This window comes from Trichinella spiralis (genome assembly GCF_000181795.1).
Source record: "Trichinella spiralis strain ISS 195 chromosome Unknown Scfld4, whole genome shotgun sequence".
Classification (NCBI taxonomy): Eukaryota; Metazoa; Nematoda; class Enoplea; order Trichinellida; family Trichinellidae; genus Trichinella; species Trichinella spiralis.
Window position 1 is genome coordinate 8,376,020 of NW_003526943.1, and position 17,774 is coordinate 8,393,793.

The following is a 17,774-nucleotide window of genomic DNA, read 5'->3' on the forward strand; positions in this document are numbered from 1 at the left end:
ATGCAATATTGCATCATGATAAATTTCCGTTTGCATTCAATGGGAACATTGTTCTTCGTATAGGCATTGTAAACAGCGATTGTAACAGAGAATGCATGTCGTCATTTCATCAGAATTTATTTGTCTAAGTTAAATATATATAACTTTAACATAACATTCGAAATGACTGACTGAACGGACTTGCATTTATTGTCGAAAAGATATTGAAAAAAAGCAGTCAACATCTGTGAAGCAGTGTTGAATATGACATTAGCTTAGGCTATCTTTTCTTTTAGTCTACAGCATTCTAGAATCACAATGAATCCAATTCAATATAAAAATTCATCGTCAAATTATGAAAATGTAATTGCTCAATAGAGTTAGTTATCCACAATGCCAATGACAAGCAATGTTGACTTTGCATCAACAGGATAGATATTCAGAAAAAAGTTCACATTATAAATTTTCTTCAAACTGATAAAAACTGCATTCTACAGTATTTTAAGCTCTAATTTCCGCTAATTATACTCTTCTTGGTCAAAAATGATCAGCAGTATGTTCTTTCTTGTAATGGACTTCTTGTTTCGATTCACTACAATGTCAAAGTTTTCATAAAATAAAAGGAAATATTTTCAATGAATTCATCACCTGAAATGTGTAGTTTGACCGTCGTTTCTGTGCGACCTTGGGCGGATCCCAGAATGGGACGTCACTTCACGTCTAAAAGACTCATGGCCACCGGGAATTGCTTGTTCTGTATATTGGCATTCTCTTAAATTCTGGCCTGGTGATACAGGCATCAACAATGACTGGTGAAATTCTCTTTCAAGACCACTCATTTCATTATCCCATCTAAAGGCAATATGTCAAAAATTGGTGCCATATTATAAAATGAATTAAAAAAAAGCTATTACAAAAGAAAAAACACTTTATTTTATACCTTCGAAACCTTGACATATCAGAAGCGCGTGAATCTTCTCTCCAATCAGACAATGAGCGGGTTTTTGGCACGTGATGTTCTCGACTGTCATAATCTTCACGTGGCAGCGTTGGTGGAAATTCAACTATTGGGTATGGATTATCAAAACTGTCGGCAAATTCATTGTGAAATACATTGCCTGTTAATAATATTATAAAATTATGTTGTTCCAACTGAATAAAAATGCTATATTATTATCATACGGCTTGAATGGCTTTTATGAAAATGACTGTCGTTTCTTCTATAATCGCCATCCTTAAGTAGAATAAAAATATTCAATTCATAATGATATATACACTAGTAATTGACGCAAAACTTTTACCCAAAAATGGTCACGGCGGCTGTCAGGAGCATTGTAATAATTTGAGCCATTTAAGGAAGTATCATTCACTCGCTTTGATTTTACTTCCTGAAAATCAAAGATTATCATTTTCTGTTAAAAAAACAGCATATTTACAATAATATTGTAGTATGTTTAAAAAAATCTTTAATATATCATTTCAGAAAAATAAGTTTATAAATAAAAAAATCTTTTTTCCCAAAATCATGAAATTATCACATTACAAGAATGGGCTTTAATTCATTAATGTCACATTCAATTAATAATAAGTTTTGATGGAATTATGAAAGGAAATAGTACATTTAATATCCATCACTGCACTTTCTTAAAGTTTAAAAAAATATTTAAAATTTAAAATAAAGAATATAAATTTAGAATAAAATAATTTCAATCAAATCTTTCCTTGCAATTAATGCTTTATTTGTAGCACAACTATTGCAGAAGTAAATTATATAATACGACTTTAACAAACAGCAATTTATATTATTACAAAGCTAGAAATTAAAATTAAAATTAAAATTAAAGAAACAAATCTTTTCTAGGTGTAACAAATTAAAATTTGCAAGCATTATACAATATGTATAAATTAATAATTGTATTCTTGAAGAATGTTTTAGTATGTTTTAGAATGATGTCCAGAATTATAAGTTTATTTCACTCAAAAACGACGACAAGAAAGCTTGAAGCAGTTATTAAATCAAATAAGCTTATTTCTATTTAAACAGTTTATTTTTGAAAATAATAATACATTTTGTTATGAATAAAAAATCACACTGAAAGTGCAAAGTATCATACACGATGATAGCTTTCCTTCACTTGAGGCTGTGAAGAATAATAACGTTGTTCAGTAGTACCGGATATCATTGGTCTGTTTCTCCATGGCGAATCTGGCGACATTCCTTCAAACAAGATGGCATTATTTCAATTTAAAAATTTTTTCGTTAAGAAATTTAAATAATACTAATAATCGATTTTGCTAAATATGAATTTTGAACGAAATAAACTTGCACGAAAAAGTGCACACTAACACCTTTGATTTGGAAACAGAAAAACAATCATGTCAATAATGAGATGCACAGGTTCTAAATTGGTGAACAACTTAAACAGTCACTGAAGTAATATATTATAAAATTTGAAAATACAAATCAATACATTGTAAATAGTGCATTTGACAATTATTTAAATACTCGTGTAAATTTGATGATATTTGCGTTTGTCATTATTTGTTTGTAAAGGCAATTTTGCTAAAGTTGCAGCTTTTTCTCCATCATATATATATATATATATATATATATATATATATACTTATGCTTTAGCATCCAATTTTCCTTCCTATTCTTTTTCCTATCCTTAAGAGATACAAGCAGAAGATGAAAAACAAAGTCAACCATATGCACTGGCTTTGACGAATAGAGTTGAAAAAGAAGACATACTGTAGAAGAAGAGTTGAAGATAATTTTTAAAAAATATGAATATTTTTGAAGCAGAATTTTTCCCTCCAATGAAGCGGCCAGTCTTACCGAAAGGCACAGTCCACGGCGGGTCGTCGGCAACACCGTGACGGGAGTGCCAATTTATACTGTTTCCATATTTATCTATTTCTCGATGGTGACTGTGCTCACCTTTCCGTCTGTGTCTGTCTCGCTTTTCTTTTCTACTTCGGCCACGAACTCGGCGTTCAATTTCCTCTGTGGTCATTGTCTCTTCGATCTTTTCAATCGTCTCAGTCACTTGTGGGCTCTGCATAAAATGAAATAAAAAAATTAAAATTAAAATTAATTTTTTCATACGATAAAGTGATTTATAAATTCACCTCCTTGATCACTCGGTTTTGTTCATTTTCCGTCTCTTTTTCCCATTTGCTTTCGTGTTTTCGCGTTTCTTGTCGTTTCTGTTGTTGCTTCATTATTGATTTGGGTTTTTTTGCCTTTTCATCCTTAATAAATCGACAATTTGATATAGAAATATACAAGAAAAAAGAATTCTAATTTGACCACAGGCATTATGCAATTTTGCAGAATAAAACATTTTACAAGTACGCTACTTGATTTTCATTTTCAAAAAAATCATCCCATTATTAATTATTAAAAATTACAAAGATCAGTTGATAAAATTATTTTCAAAAAAATATATTTACTTTTATTTTGATCAAAGTACTGTGTCGACTTTCAGTTTCTTCAGTATCTCCAGAAGATAATTTTCCGTCAATCTCATGCGTGGTACGGTATTCTCTGGTCCATTCTCTGGTCAATGCAGAAGCGTCGATTGGAACAAGCACCGCTTGCAATGGCAACATTTGCGACGTGTTCTATAAATGAAAAATGAATAATTTTGTTCATTTTTCGAATTTATAAAGTTACTGCTTACAGTCTGATCAACAGTCTGAACTGAGACGTTGGATCGAGGAAGGGATTTGGGCAGTGCTGGACTCAAGTCTGTTCGAATGCGCAACAAGCCTGGATTTTGCATGTGTCCATTCACACTGACAATTGACCGAGGGCTGAAGCTGTTTTTGAATTCCCACGACGACAAATTCACTTGTGATTGACTCTGTAAAGTGCAATGTGAAATTTTTCACATTTTTCAATTCATTTATCATCAAAAACAACAGAAAACAAAATTCTATTCTAATCAGCTAAACAAGCTATTGTATACAAATAATTCGACAATTGCGCACACTAGAAAATAAAAGAAAAAAGTAAACTGAAATGAAATTGATGAAAAACAGAACGTAATCAATTTTGTGCTATTCTATCCACTATTCAGATGTGATTTCAATTAAATTATTAAAAAAATTATTGTTCTTAAAATAATCTATTATATTATTTGAGAAATATATCAAAACAACTTCATTTGAAACACTTGTTCCTAGCAAACAATATCTGTTAAATGAGTAACACTACTGACGTTATATTTTATGAGCTGAAACAATCTCAACTCTGAATTAATTAGGAAAATTAATAATAACAATAATAATATATTTTCTGTTTTGCTATTTTTGAAAATAAACTGACCTTGGTTAGCAAAGGTGGAATGGGCAATAATTCAGCTTCCACTTTGCTCACTTCATTGACATTGACAGTTGATCTGTTTCTTGCACGTTCGAGCAATTTTTCCCTTATCTGAGCCATTTCAGACAAATCTTGTGCTTCCTAATTTATTTTAATTGTTTTTTTTGCTGTATACATACATTTATTTATTTATTTAACGCTGTGCTCAATAATTGAAAAATATTTTTTAAAAAAATTTCAAGTAAATAAAAAAATAAACAAAACATAAAATTACTACAGCTACATCGGACTACTGATTGTATCATGCAGACAGAAGTGGGAATTTTGTTTTTTACCTGATGTTGTCTCGGCTTCGGTAAAGACTAAAATAAAAAATGAAACATTCACTGAAATATTGAATTGAAAAAATATTTCTTTTTCAAAAAGATTAAATTCATATATCATTGTATAATTTCATAAATAAAAATTTAAATGTCTCGATAAACATTAAAATATGATATAGCATTAATGAAAATAATAATATATTAAATTTCATGTTGTTTTAAAGTTGTGACTGTAGAAATTAATCGATTGATTGTAAATGCTTGAATAATGATATATTTTCAGTAGTTAAAAAAAACCAAGAAAAAGAAGAAGAAGAAGGGAAATAGTATGAGGAGAAATAACAAAAGGAAAGCAGAAATTTCCATTCCAAAAATAAAATTGAAACAAAAAATCCCAAACAATGCTTTGTTCTAAGTGTTTCAAGCTGGGAGAGAATTTTGGGAACAGTTGAATAGCTGTTATTAATTTTCCAACATACCCGTGATTCTGTTCTGGTTATATAACTTTTCTGTTGCACGTTGTGTTGAAGATTATGTGGCGTTACGATTGAAAGTGGCGTGACGCATCGCCTCTCAAATCTGTCGTTCAAATGATCCTTCATCCCGAATGCAGCAAACCTGGGAGATTTCATCAAATCGCAAGTCGTCAATTTCTCATTACCGTGCAACTGAGACAGATTGATCTCAGATGTCCTGTTGTTTTTCCTAGCATAGATCTGTTTCTCATCGGCTAAAGATAAAGCAGAAAGCCTTGCTTCGAGAAATGATTTCTGCTCATTGCAATTCAAAAAGCTACTTTGAAAACACTTCAAAGGTGGTCGATCTGAACTGATCACTTTGGAACTTTTTCTCGAACACTGCGATTGGTCGTGCGGAAATTTTGTCACATCCGGTGAAGGTGGAGGGGTGAAATTTTTCGTCTCCCTCTTAAATACAGGCTCGACAATCTCAGGTTTCCAAAAATATTCCTTGTCGTCAACAATATCGTAACACTTGAACTGTTCCCTGGGCTGTGGAAATTTGTAAGGCTCTTCAACAGGCGGTTTCCACGGTTTTCGCCTTCGGAAAAGTTCACTTACAGACGGTGATTGTTCTCTGAAACTTTCCATCCCAGTGCTCAAATTATTCGGACAATTGTCTTTACCGAAAGCAATATTTTCACTTATCAAATCCTCAGGATGCTCACTTTTAGCGGAAATTCGTTGCCATTGAGCATTTTCATTCTCATTTAAATTTGATAAATTATCCCTTTGTCCATTATTGAACAAAAAAGCTGCTTTCTCTTTACTGATTTTCTGTTCATCTGAAAGCAAAGGTAGTCGCTGGCATTGGTTGTGCTGCTGTTGATCGATATGCTGGTTTTCATTTGCAATGCAATGAGAAGAGGAGAAAAATTCATCCAGAGTGGGCGTTTGCAAAGCCCGGTTCACCAATTTCACCGGCTCACATTGTATAGCAGCGTCGACGGTACAAGTTTTACCATATCGACCACCATCGGTATGCACCAAATGAAATTGATCATCACTACATTTGTCTGAATGAGCACGGTGAAATGGTTTACTGTACCAAAAGCGCTTTGCATCAGAACCCGTTTGTTCAGGCAAGTTCTCATCTAGTTCTGTGCAAGTTGATGCGCCAGATGTTTCCTGAAATTTCAAGTGCATATTTCCAAGCTGATTTCCAAGCTGTTGACACAGAAATATGCACAAACACACAAAAACACACACACACACACACACACGCACACGTAAAATAATTAAGCACAATTATTCATGCTTGAAACAAGGGCAAGCTTATTCGCATTCCACTGCCAAAAACAACAACAACAACAACAAAGCAACCAGGAAAATACCCAACACAAAGAAGTAAATTGAAATGGAGAAAGGGAAAATGTTGTTGGAAAGAGAAAATTGTTGAAATCATCGCCAACTGACATGCACTCTTACCCCTGCTTGACTTTTATCTAAAATCTTGTTATCAAAATATGTTTCGCTCCCATGGCGCAAATATCCTCTTTTGGACAGATAATTATTCGTGTTTTTCAATGGCAATTGTGCATAACGAGAGCCTGACAACACTTGACCAAAATCTTTCGTTTCATGCCTAACTTGATCAAATGCATCGCCTTTTTCACTGAACGGTACTGCACTTGAACAGCGCCACACTTTCTGCAACGACAACAACAACAACATACACACACATACACATATACATATGCATAATCATCCATCAGTCATTTGCTTCACATTTGGTGAATTAATTTTTTTTCTCATCACAATTGAATCATGGAAGCCAGAAAAATTGAAATATTAACAAGCAAATTAAGCAAAACTACCTCTTCACAAACAGAAGGCAATCGTTGACGGTAACTGTTGTACAACAAGGGCGAATCAATTCTTGAAAATGCCACTCCATCTCGTCTCCTCCAAGGCATAGCCGATCCGATCACATGACCAGAAGAATAACAGGGGTAATTATTCACTGATATCGGTTCACCGTGCAGTGTGCTTTGCATTGTTGGATAAGAGGTCAAAGTATCCGCTTCTTGGGATCTGTTTCGATCGACATCCGCCGATTGATACCCGTCCAATTTGTAAAATGAGCGATGACGACCGACAAGATCTGTGAGCACTTCGTGGGGAAGCTTTTTCCTCTGTCGGTCAATTTCACTTTGCGATCCGCAATAATTATTTCTCAACAAACTCGACTGAACTCTAGATTTCGAAGGTTCAAATTGAGAAGCTTCACTGCACAAAGGCAGAGTCGCATTTGAGCCATACTGTGAACAATAAGCATTGTATTCTGAATACACGTCTGGCGAAAGTACCAACTGTTCGCACGAATAAAATTTAGGTATAGAAGGATGATATACCTTAAAATCAACGCATAACAACATGGATCAATCCGTTGTTACTGCTAGCGAGATTCAAACTACTAATGCTAATCAATTTCATCCTTACCTTTACTGGAAAATAGGCTTGCAGAGAGAAGGAAAAGATTGTACAAATGATAAATAATATTAAATAAATGTCTTACTTTCGTAATGAATTGAAAAAAATTTCACAATCACGCATAAACAAACGAATAGCAGTTGAGAGAATGGAATTGCTGCTAGTGTTGGATGAATAGCATTTAAATTTTGAAAATTCTCCTCTGCAAGCAAGTTTATTCGTTCGACTTTTCAAAATTTTCAATATTCCATTATTTAAACAGTCTCGACCACTTGAAATCGTTCATTTTGGGAATGAATAAGTTTCCAATGGAAAATTCAGGGCAAAATTATGCGACAAAAGAAAGAAGAACACATCCTGCTGTATATTTATAATATTTAAAGTGGAAAGTGGAATTGTAAATTTCATTTATGATTATCAGATTTAAGTACTGTTTTCAATAACATCAATAAACTGAAAACTGAAACAATGAAATGTTCATATTTGTTGTTTTTACACCTTGCATTTTTATGAATAAAAAATAAAAATAATAATATTACATTTGTTTTGAATTGATCAACTTACTCTTTGGAATTTGTAGTCCAATGGTGATCCCTGAAATGAAATAAAAATAATGATTTAAAAGTCACTCCAGCTATCCGTATCTCAGTCATCATTGCACAATTACGTTTTGTTTGCATATTTTAAAATATGCTTAATTTGAAAATAAATAAATAAAATGAAGCGAATCAATTAAAAATAACAGCCAAGTAAAAATGTTTCAGTATATTTGGAATAAATTTCAAAATTGGAATTAAAATGTAGAAGAAATTTCAAAGAAAAATTGCATATTAAAAATTTAGGCAAAATTGAAACTTACCCTTTTCTCTGGTCGAGGTAGCCTTTCCCAAGCTTCGTTGACACATTTTTCGTTAATTTTAAGTTTGCTTCGCAATGGTGAAAGTGACATTGCTCTGTGACGTTCCAAACTTTCAGACAAATAATCGTGTGGAGTAATTGGACGAACTTCGAGACTCTATTAAAAATTAATAAAATGTGAAATGTGTGAGAAAACATAATAATAATAGAATTATCATCAATTATGAAATTGATCATTGTGAAATGGTACCCGAAGTCGTTGCCGTTGCGGACGTTCCAAAGGATTCAGCTTGACAAATGAACGTTTGCTGTGACTTGACGGAAAATCGGTGTTTTTCTTTTTTCTTAAAAATTCAGCTGGCAACGTCTGACTTGAAGTGATGCTTGTTTTCGGCGGTTCAGCTTTTGGATCAATCATTCTCAGCTTGTAATATTCCGCCTGCTTTTCCACCTTGAATTTAAATTATTTGTTTTAACTTTGTAAATATTAAAAAAAATTTTTTTATTCAAAAATATTACTTTATAATCAGCCGGACGATCCATCTGGTCATAATTCGTTTGCATAGTTGTTTCTCTTTTCAGTTCCGAATCAATGCCTGGTTTCTGAAGTAGATTCAACTTTGTAAAAGAACATTTTTAAAAAAATTAATAACATGAAATGAACAGTTCAATTTATTGATGGCTTTAAAATAATAAACTAATAAAATTAAAAAAAGTCATACCTCTGAGCTTTGTTTTGTTTTATAAAATGGCGTAATGAACCGCATATCGTGGCGCCGCACTTCAGACGTGGTCGTTTCCTTTTCTGTTGCATTCTGCTTTTACAAAGAACAACATTCAAAAATTGAAAGTTCTTATTACAATTTAAATAAAATATTATTAATCTCATTCTACGCATACCTTGTAACATGCTTGTGAAACAACTTTCATCAAATAACACTTTACTTGTATTCTGTTTCAAATTACTGTAGATAAGTTTTCACAATATATTATAAACAAAATTAAATTACAAATTTAAACGTGTAAATTAAAAAAAATATACACACAATTATGTCTCAACGCTTGGTCATAAATAGAACGTGCTAAACAGTGTTGCTTATGTATGAATAATTGATATCGCGAATGCTGTTTTTTAAGGTGAAATTCATTTTGAAAATCAATTATGCAGCGATGAGACATTCGATAAATAAAAGTGGAAGTTTGACGACAATGCGCGTTGAAAGAAATTATGGCACTTTCATTAGTTGCATTTTACTTTATCCTTGAACCCGCCATTGTTCATTTCTTTTCAGTTATGCCGTTCAATCCGGACGTCCATGCTCTTTGGGCGTGGCCTCCAGAGAATGAAAAAATTCTCCCCACAATTGGCAAAAATATTCAAAAAGCCAAATTCATCTTTGCACCTGAACTACAACAATCGCACGCAATAAAATGTAAAAATTAAATTAATTTTCTTATTTACCATTATATGCAAAATTGATTGGTACTTAATTTTCATTCAAAAACAAATTTCAAACTGTGGTCCGTTTTATTTATTAGAAAAGCTTTGAAAAATGCATTCGCGGCCAATTTCTAAAAGCTGCACTACTTTAATTTTCTGAAAAGCAGTCAAGTAGGCAATTTCAAACTGCTTAACATTTGAAAATGTCCGCTTTTATTCTAGGTAAGTGGAACAGAAAAAGTGGTATGCGCTTTTAGATGCTACGAAACTTTGTCACACAGTATGTGCTTTGATGAAAAAACAAAAAAAATTACAAATAAATCGCTTTCTCACGGTAGAATAATATTAATAATTAAGCCGATGATTCAGTTTTGCAGTTTCGAATTGGGCTGTAATAAAAATTAACGGTTGGACAAGTTAACCACTTTTTGAAGCGTTCGAACTTGAATTCGAAAACCCATTTCAAGTTGAATAAGTGTAAACAAGTTTTCTGTTTAAACTACTCAATTTAGCCAAAGAAGTTTTTATTCTTACAATTAAATTTTAATTCCACAAATAAAGTGTTCTATATTGCACTTTTTGTTTTTTTTAAACAAAATCAATTTCCTTTTACCAAACAAAAAATTTACTTAGCATTTTGGTAAGATCTGAAGTATATAAAAATTGTACCGAGTTTGTATTTTTACGCAACAATACAACAAAAACAAATATTTCCAACAACATAAATATTGATAATTTTTTCAAAAAATATTAATTAATTAATTAATATTACAAAAATTATTTTTTTTCATAAAACATTAAAAAAACTAGTAAATAAAAGAGACAAATCAAATCAACCACGTAGTCAGTAAAGTGAAAAGATAATAATCAAATTTATGAACTGCGCGATTGTAAATAGAAAAAATGAAATAATACTTGAAAAGTTAACAGAAAGATTACCAGGTGAATTTTCAAATAGAATATCAGTAAGAAGATGAGAAAATTTTTAAAATTATCATACAAAAGTCAACCATCAATTCAACACATCTGTAAACTAGATTCGTCGAACTTGATTGCCTCTTCATTAACAGTACATCTAAATTTTATTGCATGACTGTAAAAAAATCGAAAAAAATTTTTTTAATTGTTTTTTTCTATTATAAAAATTTTTTACATAAATTTTTGGAAATGATAATTTTCTTTGATAAATATATTGTTCCATTTCGACAGTAGAAACTCGAGTACAAATGTGCAAAACACGACCTGTTAACATTGTCGAATTCTGCAAATTTAGTTTAATATGTGAAGAGAACACGAGGTTAATAGTTATGATAATAAGTGTAATTGAACAGAGGTGAACTTTAGTGTGAATTGAATTTCAATTTGTATTAAATAATATCAAAAAAATTTTCAAATGTGAACTTTTGATCGATTTGTTTTCTTATTACAGACAAGGTAGAAAAAGTGGTGAATAAAGTATCCGATAAAATGTGATCTCGATCATATGCAATTTTCAAATAAAACCAAATTAGAAATGAGAAAATTACCTCATCCGGCGGTTGTCCAGTGATAATAGTCTTCGGTTCAGTGCTCCATTCTTTTGTAAAACCACCGCTTTCCATTTCTGAAATAATTTCCAAGCTCTGTATATACATATATCGATATGAACAACGAACGCGTTGGAGAACAATTGTACGGACAGAGAGTACTGTATGTAAAGAAGGAAATTATTTAAAGTGTAGAAAAATAGGCTTAAAATATACGAAGAATTATAATGTTGAAAGAAGTAGTAGAGGAAGAAGAATGTTTTTTTTTCAGCTTTTCAACAAGCAAACCAGCTAGCAAAGATGTGTTGAACAAATTGAAGCTGAAATTGAATTGAACAAAGAACAAGTTGAAATGCACTTGAGGAAACGATTTAGATTAGAATATAACCAGCAATTGACAAGAAAGTGTCGAAATTTGAACAAACAACAACAGACAAGAAGAATAATAATAAAAATATTAATAATAATAATTATAATAATAATAATAATACACGTTTGAGACAGACAATTCTTCCGCTTCTTGTTCTTCCAGTTAATAGGACCGTTTAGTAGTATGCTTTCATCAACGACGACAGACGGCAATTCTGCAACACAAATTCATCGACAAATGCTGCTCCAAAGTGGAAGATGATTGTCTGTATTGGTAAGAATGCTGCTTGCATGGTGAAAATGGGTTGTTGGGTCATCAGTTGACAAAATAATCAAAAATTAGGATGTTTTCCAATAACACGTTGTAATTTGGTTTAGTAATTGCTAGGTTTGTAGTGAAGCAGAAATGATGCAGTTTTTTCTATATTTTGAGGAGAAGAAAAAATAAACAAATAAATTCCATAATATTAATATTTTTTGATTATGAATATGAGTTTGTTAATAAAAAAGAAAAGAAAAACAAGAAAACTACGCGACACGTTCGTGGTAGGATAAAAGAGAGAGAGAGAGAATTTTAGCCGGTGAGGGGGTGAATTGGATGCTGATGTGTGGAGAAAAAGCGATGCGAATTGGAATTTTATACAAAGAATAATAATAAATGACAAAAATAAATAGACATAAACTGGCCAGCTGACAGCCGACAGACGTCGCCAGTGTGGAACGTTTTGTACGTGGAAAATGGGAATTCGCTCGATGGAACTTGACGATCACTGTAAGTGAACGATAAATACAGCCGGAAAGCGATGATGCATGGACTGGCTGCAAAAATCACAGGCAGGCTTGGCAGGCGTTGGCGCCCGCTTTTCGGATGCTTATCTCCAAGAAGAGAACAGGAATGTAGACTGTCCTCAAGTGACACATTCATCTGACAACCGCATGTTACCAGTTCCCGTGACGTTGGTCCGGTTTGGAGCTTTTGAATTGTGCCATAGCTGTCGCATGAGTAATCTTGCCAAGGTTAAGTGAACAATAAAATCAATTCACCAACCGAACTTCAAGTACAACTTCATCAACATGGCGGCATTATAATAGCAGTACTTATAATTGGGGAACTTGCACGAGCCTGATTCACCTTTGACCGAAATTCGACAACGCCCACTGGCCACATCGGTTCATCAATCAGCCGAAGCATTTTCATATTTTTCTCATGTATCACTTTTACCAGCCAGCATATACATATATATATATCACCAGATGCTGCTGCTGGTGGTGGTGGTGGTGGTAATGGTGTGGTTGGCTTTTTTGTTGTCACGCTAACGAAACGCGTGTTTCTTCTATTTGAACAGACAATTCCACGACAACCAGCTCGACTTTTCCCCACATTCATCGATTCATTTGCAAAATATACGATACGTTTATTTGTAGTGGGATTTTTTCCATATTCACTGCAAAATGCACAGGAGGAGGTTGCTTTTTGAAGCGGTTGTAAACAACATGCTGAATGCCTATTTTTTCCCCTTGTTTACCCCTTACAAATACGTCATTTTGACAAGTTAGTAGTTTTGCCGAATTGGATTGTGAGAAATCTAGAAAGCAGAAATGCACACTTTGCCATCAATGCACACTTTTGACAAGAATGTTTGCATTGAACAGCTCTGCTAACAGTTTACTTCCCGACAACGTTGTCAACGAGAAACCTACTTTAGCGGCCGACCAATCGACCACTTACTTACTTCTTCAAGCAAATTTATCAACTCCATGCAACAAGTAAATATGCATATATATACAGACAAGCCATTTTTATATTTCTTCAATTGGAAACTCTTGGCTAATTAAGCGACAAAACAAAGAATACTTCCCTTCCAAAATGATTGATGTACATCGAAAAAGCGAAACTTATATCAATTAATTAAAACACATTTTCATTTCAAATCAAATCACCAATGTTCATTGTAAATTGAATCATAAAACATTTAATACAAACATAAAAGCTTCAAATCACAATAACAATGATAAATTAACATTCTCTTTTTTCGTTTCTTTTTTTTAGTAATTTCTAATTTATTGTTTATATTAATATTTTCAAATCAGCACTTTTGTTGGTCTTGAAAATAGTTGGTTTGCTCTGCTAATTGTTTACACTTCAAAATCGAAACAATATTGACAGTACGGCTTATTATGGTATGTCCATTCTATTGTATGGAAAAAGGGTGATTAATCTCTTAATTCTGTTTGAAGGACAGTAAAATTACAGTTATCAATTATGAAGTTATATTAGAAATCAAATACTCGAAAAATGCTTGCATTGACTATTATTCCATTTGTGACATTTGTAAAAGCTGAAATTGTTCAACAAACCAAAATGAAAAGCTTTTCAATTCAATCAAAAAACTATTTAAATCAAAGCATTTTCAAATCTCTCATATGAAACAACAACTAAATACTTTGAATTGCTCAACATTTATATTTCTTATAATAACTGACATATTAATTATAATTTTTTAAATATTACACCTTTATTTTGTAATGTGCATAATTAATTGTTTCCTATACTGCCATAATATATTGTTCTCAATCAAATTAAAAGTGCACTAATATTTTATATTGCACAAAAATAAAATAGCATAAAAGCAGAGTTCAATTTTGATACTGGAAAAATGTTTCAAAGATAAGCTAATGAAAGTTTAAACTGAGGTTCATAATTTAAATATTATTAAATTAATTAATTTTTCAATCAATTGATTATGTCATTTTTATTAACTTAATTAATCATAAATTATGTTATTATAGTTACAAAGCAGGTTTCAATTTCGTTAAACTCTTGCTAGATATGTAATGTGAAAGATGTTTTTTTCCTAGAATCTACTAGCTATAACTTTACTGGTTAAGAGTTACAAGTGCTTTCTGTTAATCCTCGCTCAGTGTTATTCATATAATTTTTTATCATTGCCGTGATCATTAATACAACATACAACATTAATTGTATTTAAATATTATTCTGCATTCATCTTACTCAGTATTATTAATAAATTACTGTTATTGTTATTATCAAAAGTGTAGTGTTGTAGAGGAACTGTTCTAGAAAGCATGTCTCATGTATTATTGTTATTGTAGCACAGACAAAGGCGCACATTATAGGAACAAGCAAAACAATTAATATACGAATTGTAGAAAATGAGAATCTAATAACTAGACATAAATTAAATAAGAATGCAACAAAGTTCTTTTTAATTATTGAACGGTTAATATTAAAAACGGATAAATTGTATAAAAAGATTATATGAGCAGACAATAAAGCACATAGATAGATATGTAACAAATTACTAAAGTTGCAAACATTTCATGTTTATGGTAAATTACTTGACATAATTTCATCAATCATATTTGAAAAGTATAATGAAGAAAACATATGATTAATTTGAAATTGATAAATCAACTTGACTAACATGTAATAATTGAACAATATACTAAATTCATTCGAACAGCTGAATTATGGGAATGTTCCAAAATATGTTGTGTTCTGTTACACATTAGTTGTAAGATATTTGAATTATTTGTGTGTTAAGTGAATGATCAATTCAATCAAAGTGTTTCAGTATTTGCCAGTATTAGGTACATGAAACCAAAAGCGCCATTCACATTTTATAAACAGAATTGAAGAAAATTATTATATAAATAAATTGAATTTTTTGAAAGTCAACTTTCATGCTTGAGTATCCTTACTAAATAAAAATAAATTATCATTTTATTAGAACTTATTTAACTATCGGCATTAATTTAATTTTAAATAATTTTCATATTTCAACCAATTCCTATCGCTATTGGCAAAAGTATTTATATACTAATTTTGTTTTAAATTTTTTAAAAGAAAAAAGAAACAACTTTTAACTGATTACATTAAATTATCTAGCAATTATGTAAAAATGCTTTCAGTGTAACGTTACTTGACTTTTTTGTAATAAACTAAAATACTTATGCATGAACTTTTTGCATGACAACCTTTATTCTTTGCTGCTATTTTAAGAGTAATAAAGTTAAAATAATGATAACTAAATTTCCAAGGAAACAAAATTATGCATTCTGTTTCCTTGGAACCTTTCTGATACTGTATCATCAACAATGCTCAGGTTACATTTGTTGGACAAATTAAAAGTAAAAGATTTTGTTTTCTTTCCAAGCAGAAAATAATTGTGCATAATTATTATAAAAATTTTAATAGACGTTAAAATAAACTATTATTTGAAATGTGAGCATATTTAAATTGAAATATTTAAAAGAATAATGAAAAATCTAATTAGATTGTATCTCATTTTCATATTGCAGTGGTGAATTTATGTCAATGTTTTGATCACTGTAGACATCTTGAATTGCTTTAATAATTGCTTCATAATCTGGAGCATCTGAAAATTGCAGCTTGTTAAGATGTTCATGGATTAAAGAAAATTGCTTTGGACAGCCAATTAAAAGTTTATCGCCGTTTTCAACGTAAAACTGACGATCTTCTGCCATATCTTTCAACCTTTCTCTTGTGGTTGCTCCCTGAAAGAAAATTACAACATTTTGAAAATTTGAAATAAGTAAATAAATAAAGAAAGAAAAATACTCTATAAATAGTTTTAGCCCAAGGCAATTTTTCAACGGTAAATTCGATAATCATAAAAAACCAAGCCCAGACATCGTCTCGTCGTCCTTGTTCACCTCCTTGGAGTGCAACTGGAGATGCATAAAAAGGAGTGCCTCGAAATCCGGTAGTTTCTCTTGCCCGACGATGACGGCCGTCATCTTTCAAATATTTACGAGCCATACCAAAGTCGAGAATATATATTTGCTTGCAGTTTGGTGGAAGACCGATGGCAAAATTAGCCGGCTTAATATCGCGATGTAAAAATCTTAAATAATATTTAAAAATTTTGTTTAATAAAATATGGATAAAGATATAGAATGGTACAACTGACCCGGCTCTGTGAAGGTCGGAAATACCTTCCAATGTCCCATTGGCAAGGTGTAAAGCTGTGCGGAGTGTAAATTTTTTTTTCACTTCCATTTGCAGCTTCATTAAACTCTTGCCGACCAGACTCATCGCTACCCAGTTGTATCTGTCACCTTTCCTACCACGGTCGAAGACAGCACAACAGTGTGTTGAATTTATTTCGGATAATTTTTGGAGAACTTCGACTTCGAGTCGAAGTGTTCGTACTTCTTGATTTGCATCCTCAAGCTTTTGGAAAAAAACAAATTACTTGCTAATCAAAAACAAATTATTATGCTTATCAAAATTTTCTTTGCTTACTTTCAATGCTACTTCTTGCCCAGTTTCCGTATTTACAGCTACAACTATTGCACCAAAACAACCCTTACCCAAGTAACTCTTCACGTGCCATGGGGTTCCATTAATTCCCACCAGCACTTCATTAATTTCTACAATATTCGGTATAGTATTTTGCATGGCGATAAAGTGCACCGTTGAACAAGGCACGGCACTTGTTGTGAATACAATTTACAAAGCAACTGTTACTATCTATTTTAAACGCTTTAAACTGCATTAAACTGTTTTTTAATTTTAAACAATTGCGCAATCTAGTTTTCAAACATTAAACTTTAATGTACTGATTTTATATAATGTTTACATTTCTTAATTTTATATTTATTAGTTATTTTTGATAATCATAAAGTAGGGACAATTTTCATAGATGCATATGAAAAATTATTTATTTCATCGACGCATACAAATGCATTTTGCACTGTTTTATGCAGCATGGTTTACATAATGAAATTCAATTTGTTCATTTTCAGCTTTATATAGCAAATTGAATATAGCATATAAATTAATACACTTTTTAGCGTAAAAAGTGATGAAAAGTGCGGATTTAAGAAATATTAAATCTTAATGCATTTAATGTCGTAAATTTTTATACATTTTTAAGATTTTTTGAAATCTTTTTTACTTTTCTTTGCAAATATTTTACGTGAAATTAAAATTTTTAATATGTTCATAAT

The 17,774-nt window shown here is 31.5% G+C and overlaps 4 protein-coding genes across 4 annotated transcripts; all 4 read right to left on the reverse strand.

Moving 5' to 3' along the window:
- Positions 1 to 516: 516 nt before the first annotated feature.
- On the reverse strand, positions 517 to 6,296 carry Tsp_02054 (putative chromo' (CHRromatin Organization MOdifier) domain protein). Its single transcript, XM_003377812.1, has 14 exons — positions 5,112 to 6,296; positions 4,645 to 4,671; positions 4,313 to 4,450; positions 3,666 to 3,848; positions 3,436 to 3,606; positions 3,112 to 3,234; positions 2,819 to 3,038; positions 2,486 to 2,560; positions 2,094 to 2,197; positions 1,281 to 1,367; positions 1,162 to 1,213; positions 920 to 1,097; positions 628 to 831; positions 517 to 571 (listed from the first exon to the last, which is right to left on the reverse strand). Exons 1-14 carry the CDS (start codon positions 6,294 to 6,296, stop codon positions 517 to 519), a joined length of 2,802 nt encoding a protein of 933 aa, XP_003377860.1.
- A 255-nt stretch (positions 6,297 to 6,551) lies between these two features.
- Tsp_02053 (putative chromo' (CHRromatin Organization MOdifier) domain protein) lies at positions 6,552 to 9,371 on the reverse strand. The gene is made up of 8 exons (XM_003377813.1): positions 9,342 to 9,371; positions 9,164 to 9,256; positions 8,961 to 9,044; positions 8,692 to 8,892; positions 8,443 to 8,598; positions 8,148 to 8,177; positions 6,968 to 7,504; positions 6,552 to 6,800 (listed from the first exon to the last, which is right to left on the reverse strand). Exons 1-8 carry the CDS (start codon positions 9,369 to 9,371, stop codon positions 6,552 to 6,554), a joined length of 1,380 nt encoding a protein of 459 aa, XP_003377861.1.
- A 3,475-nt stretch (positions 9,372 to 12,846) lies between these two features.
- Tsp_02052 (putative chromo' (CHRromatin Organization MOdifier) domain protein) lies at positions 12,847 to 13,164 on the reverse strand. Its single transcript, XM_003377814.1, has one exon. The coding sequence runs from the start codon at positions 13,162 to 13,164 to the stop codon at positions 12,847 to 12,849; it is 318 nt and encodes a 105-aa protein (XP_003377862.1).
- A 2,309-nt stretch (positions 13,165 to 15,473) lies between these two features.
- Positions 15,474 to 17,223, reverse strand: Tsp_02051 (Tau-tubulin kinase 2). Its single transcript, XM_003377815.1, has 5 exons — positions 17,068 to 17,223; positions 16,733 to 16,989; positions 16,381 to 16,666; positions 16,130 to 16,316; positions 15,474 to 15,499 (listed from the first exon to the last, which is right to left on the reverse strand). Exons 1-5 carry the CDS (start codon positions 17,221 to 17,223, stop codon positions 15,474 to 15,476), a joined length of 912 nt encoding a protein of 303 aa, XP_003377863.1.
- Between the last annotated feature and the right edge of the window lie 551 nt (positions 17,224 to 17,774).

What these genes read in the sequence shown, in the direction of transcription:
- Tsp_02054 (XM_003377812.1), bottom strand. Translation starts at nt 6,296, where the DNA reads ATGCACTTGAAATTTCAGGAAACATCTGGCGCATCAACTTGCACAGAA. An exon ending in TAACCAGAACAGAATCACGG is followed by an intron (nt 4,672 to 5,111) that starts GTATGTTGGAAA and finishes TTTTTATTTTAG; the next exon opens with TCTTTACCGAAGCCGAGACA. An exon ending in GATATGTCAAGGTTTCGAAG is followed by an intron (nt 832 to 919) that starts GTATAAAATAAA and finishes TATTGCCTTTAG; the next exon opens with ATGGGATAATGAAATGAGTG.
- Tsp_02051 (XM_003377815.1), bottom strand. Translation starts at nt 17,223, where the DNA reads ATGCAAAATACTATACCGAATATTGTAGAAATTAATGAAGTGCTGGTG. An exon ending in GGCAAGAAGTAGCATTGAAA is followed by an intron (nt 16,990 to 17,067) that starts GTAAGCAAAGAA and finishes CAAAAGCTTGAG; the next exon opens with GATGCAAATCAAGAAGTACG. An exon ending in TCCGACCTTCACAGAGCCGG is followed by an intron (nt 16,667 to 16,732) that starts GTCAGTTGTACC and finishes ATATTATTTAAG; the next exon opens with ATTTTTACATCGCGATATTA.
- Tsp_02053 (XM_003377813.1), bottom strand. Translation starts at nt 9,371, where the DNA reads ATGAAAGTTGTTTCACAAGCATGTTACAAG. An exon ending in ATCGTCCGGCTGATTATAAA is followed by an intron (nt 8,893 to 8,960) that starts GTAATATTTTTG and finishes TTTAAATTCAAG; the next exon opens with GTGGAAAAGCAGGCGGAATA. An exon ending in TGCCTTCTGTTTGTGAAGAG is followed by an intron (nt 6,801 to 6,967) that starts GTAGTTTTGCTT and finishes TTGTCGTTGCAG; the next exon opens with AAAGTGTGGCGCTGTTCAAG.
- Tsp_02052 (XM_003377814.1), bottom strand. Translation starts at nt 13,164, where the DNA reads ATGAATGTGGGGAAAAGTCGAGCTGGTTGTCGTGGAATTGTCTGTTCA.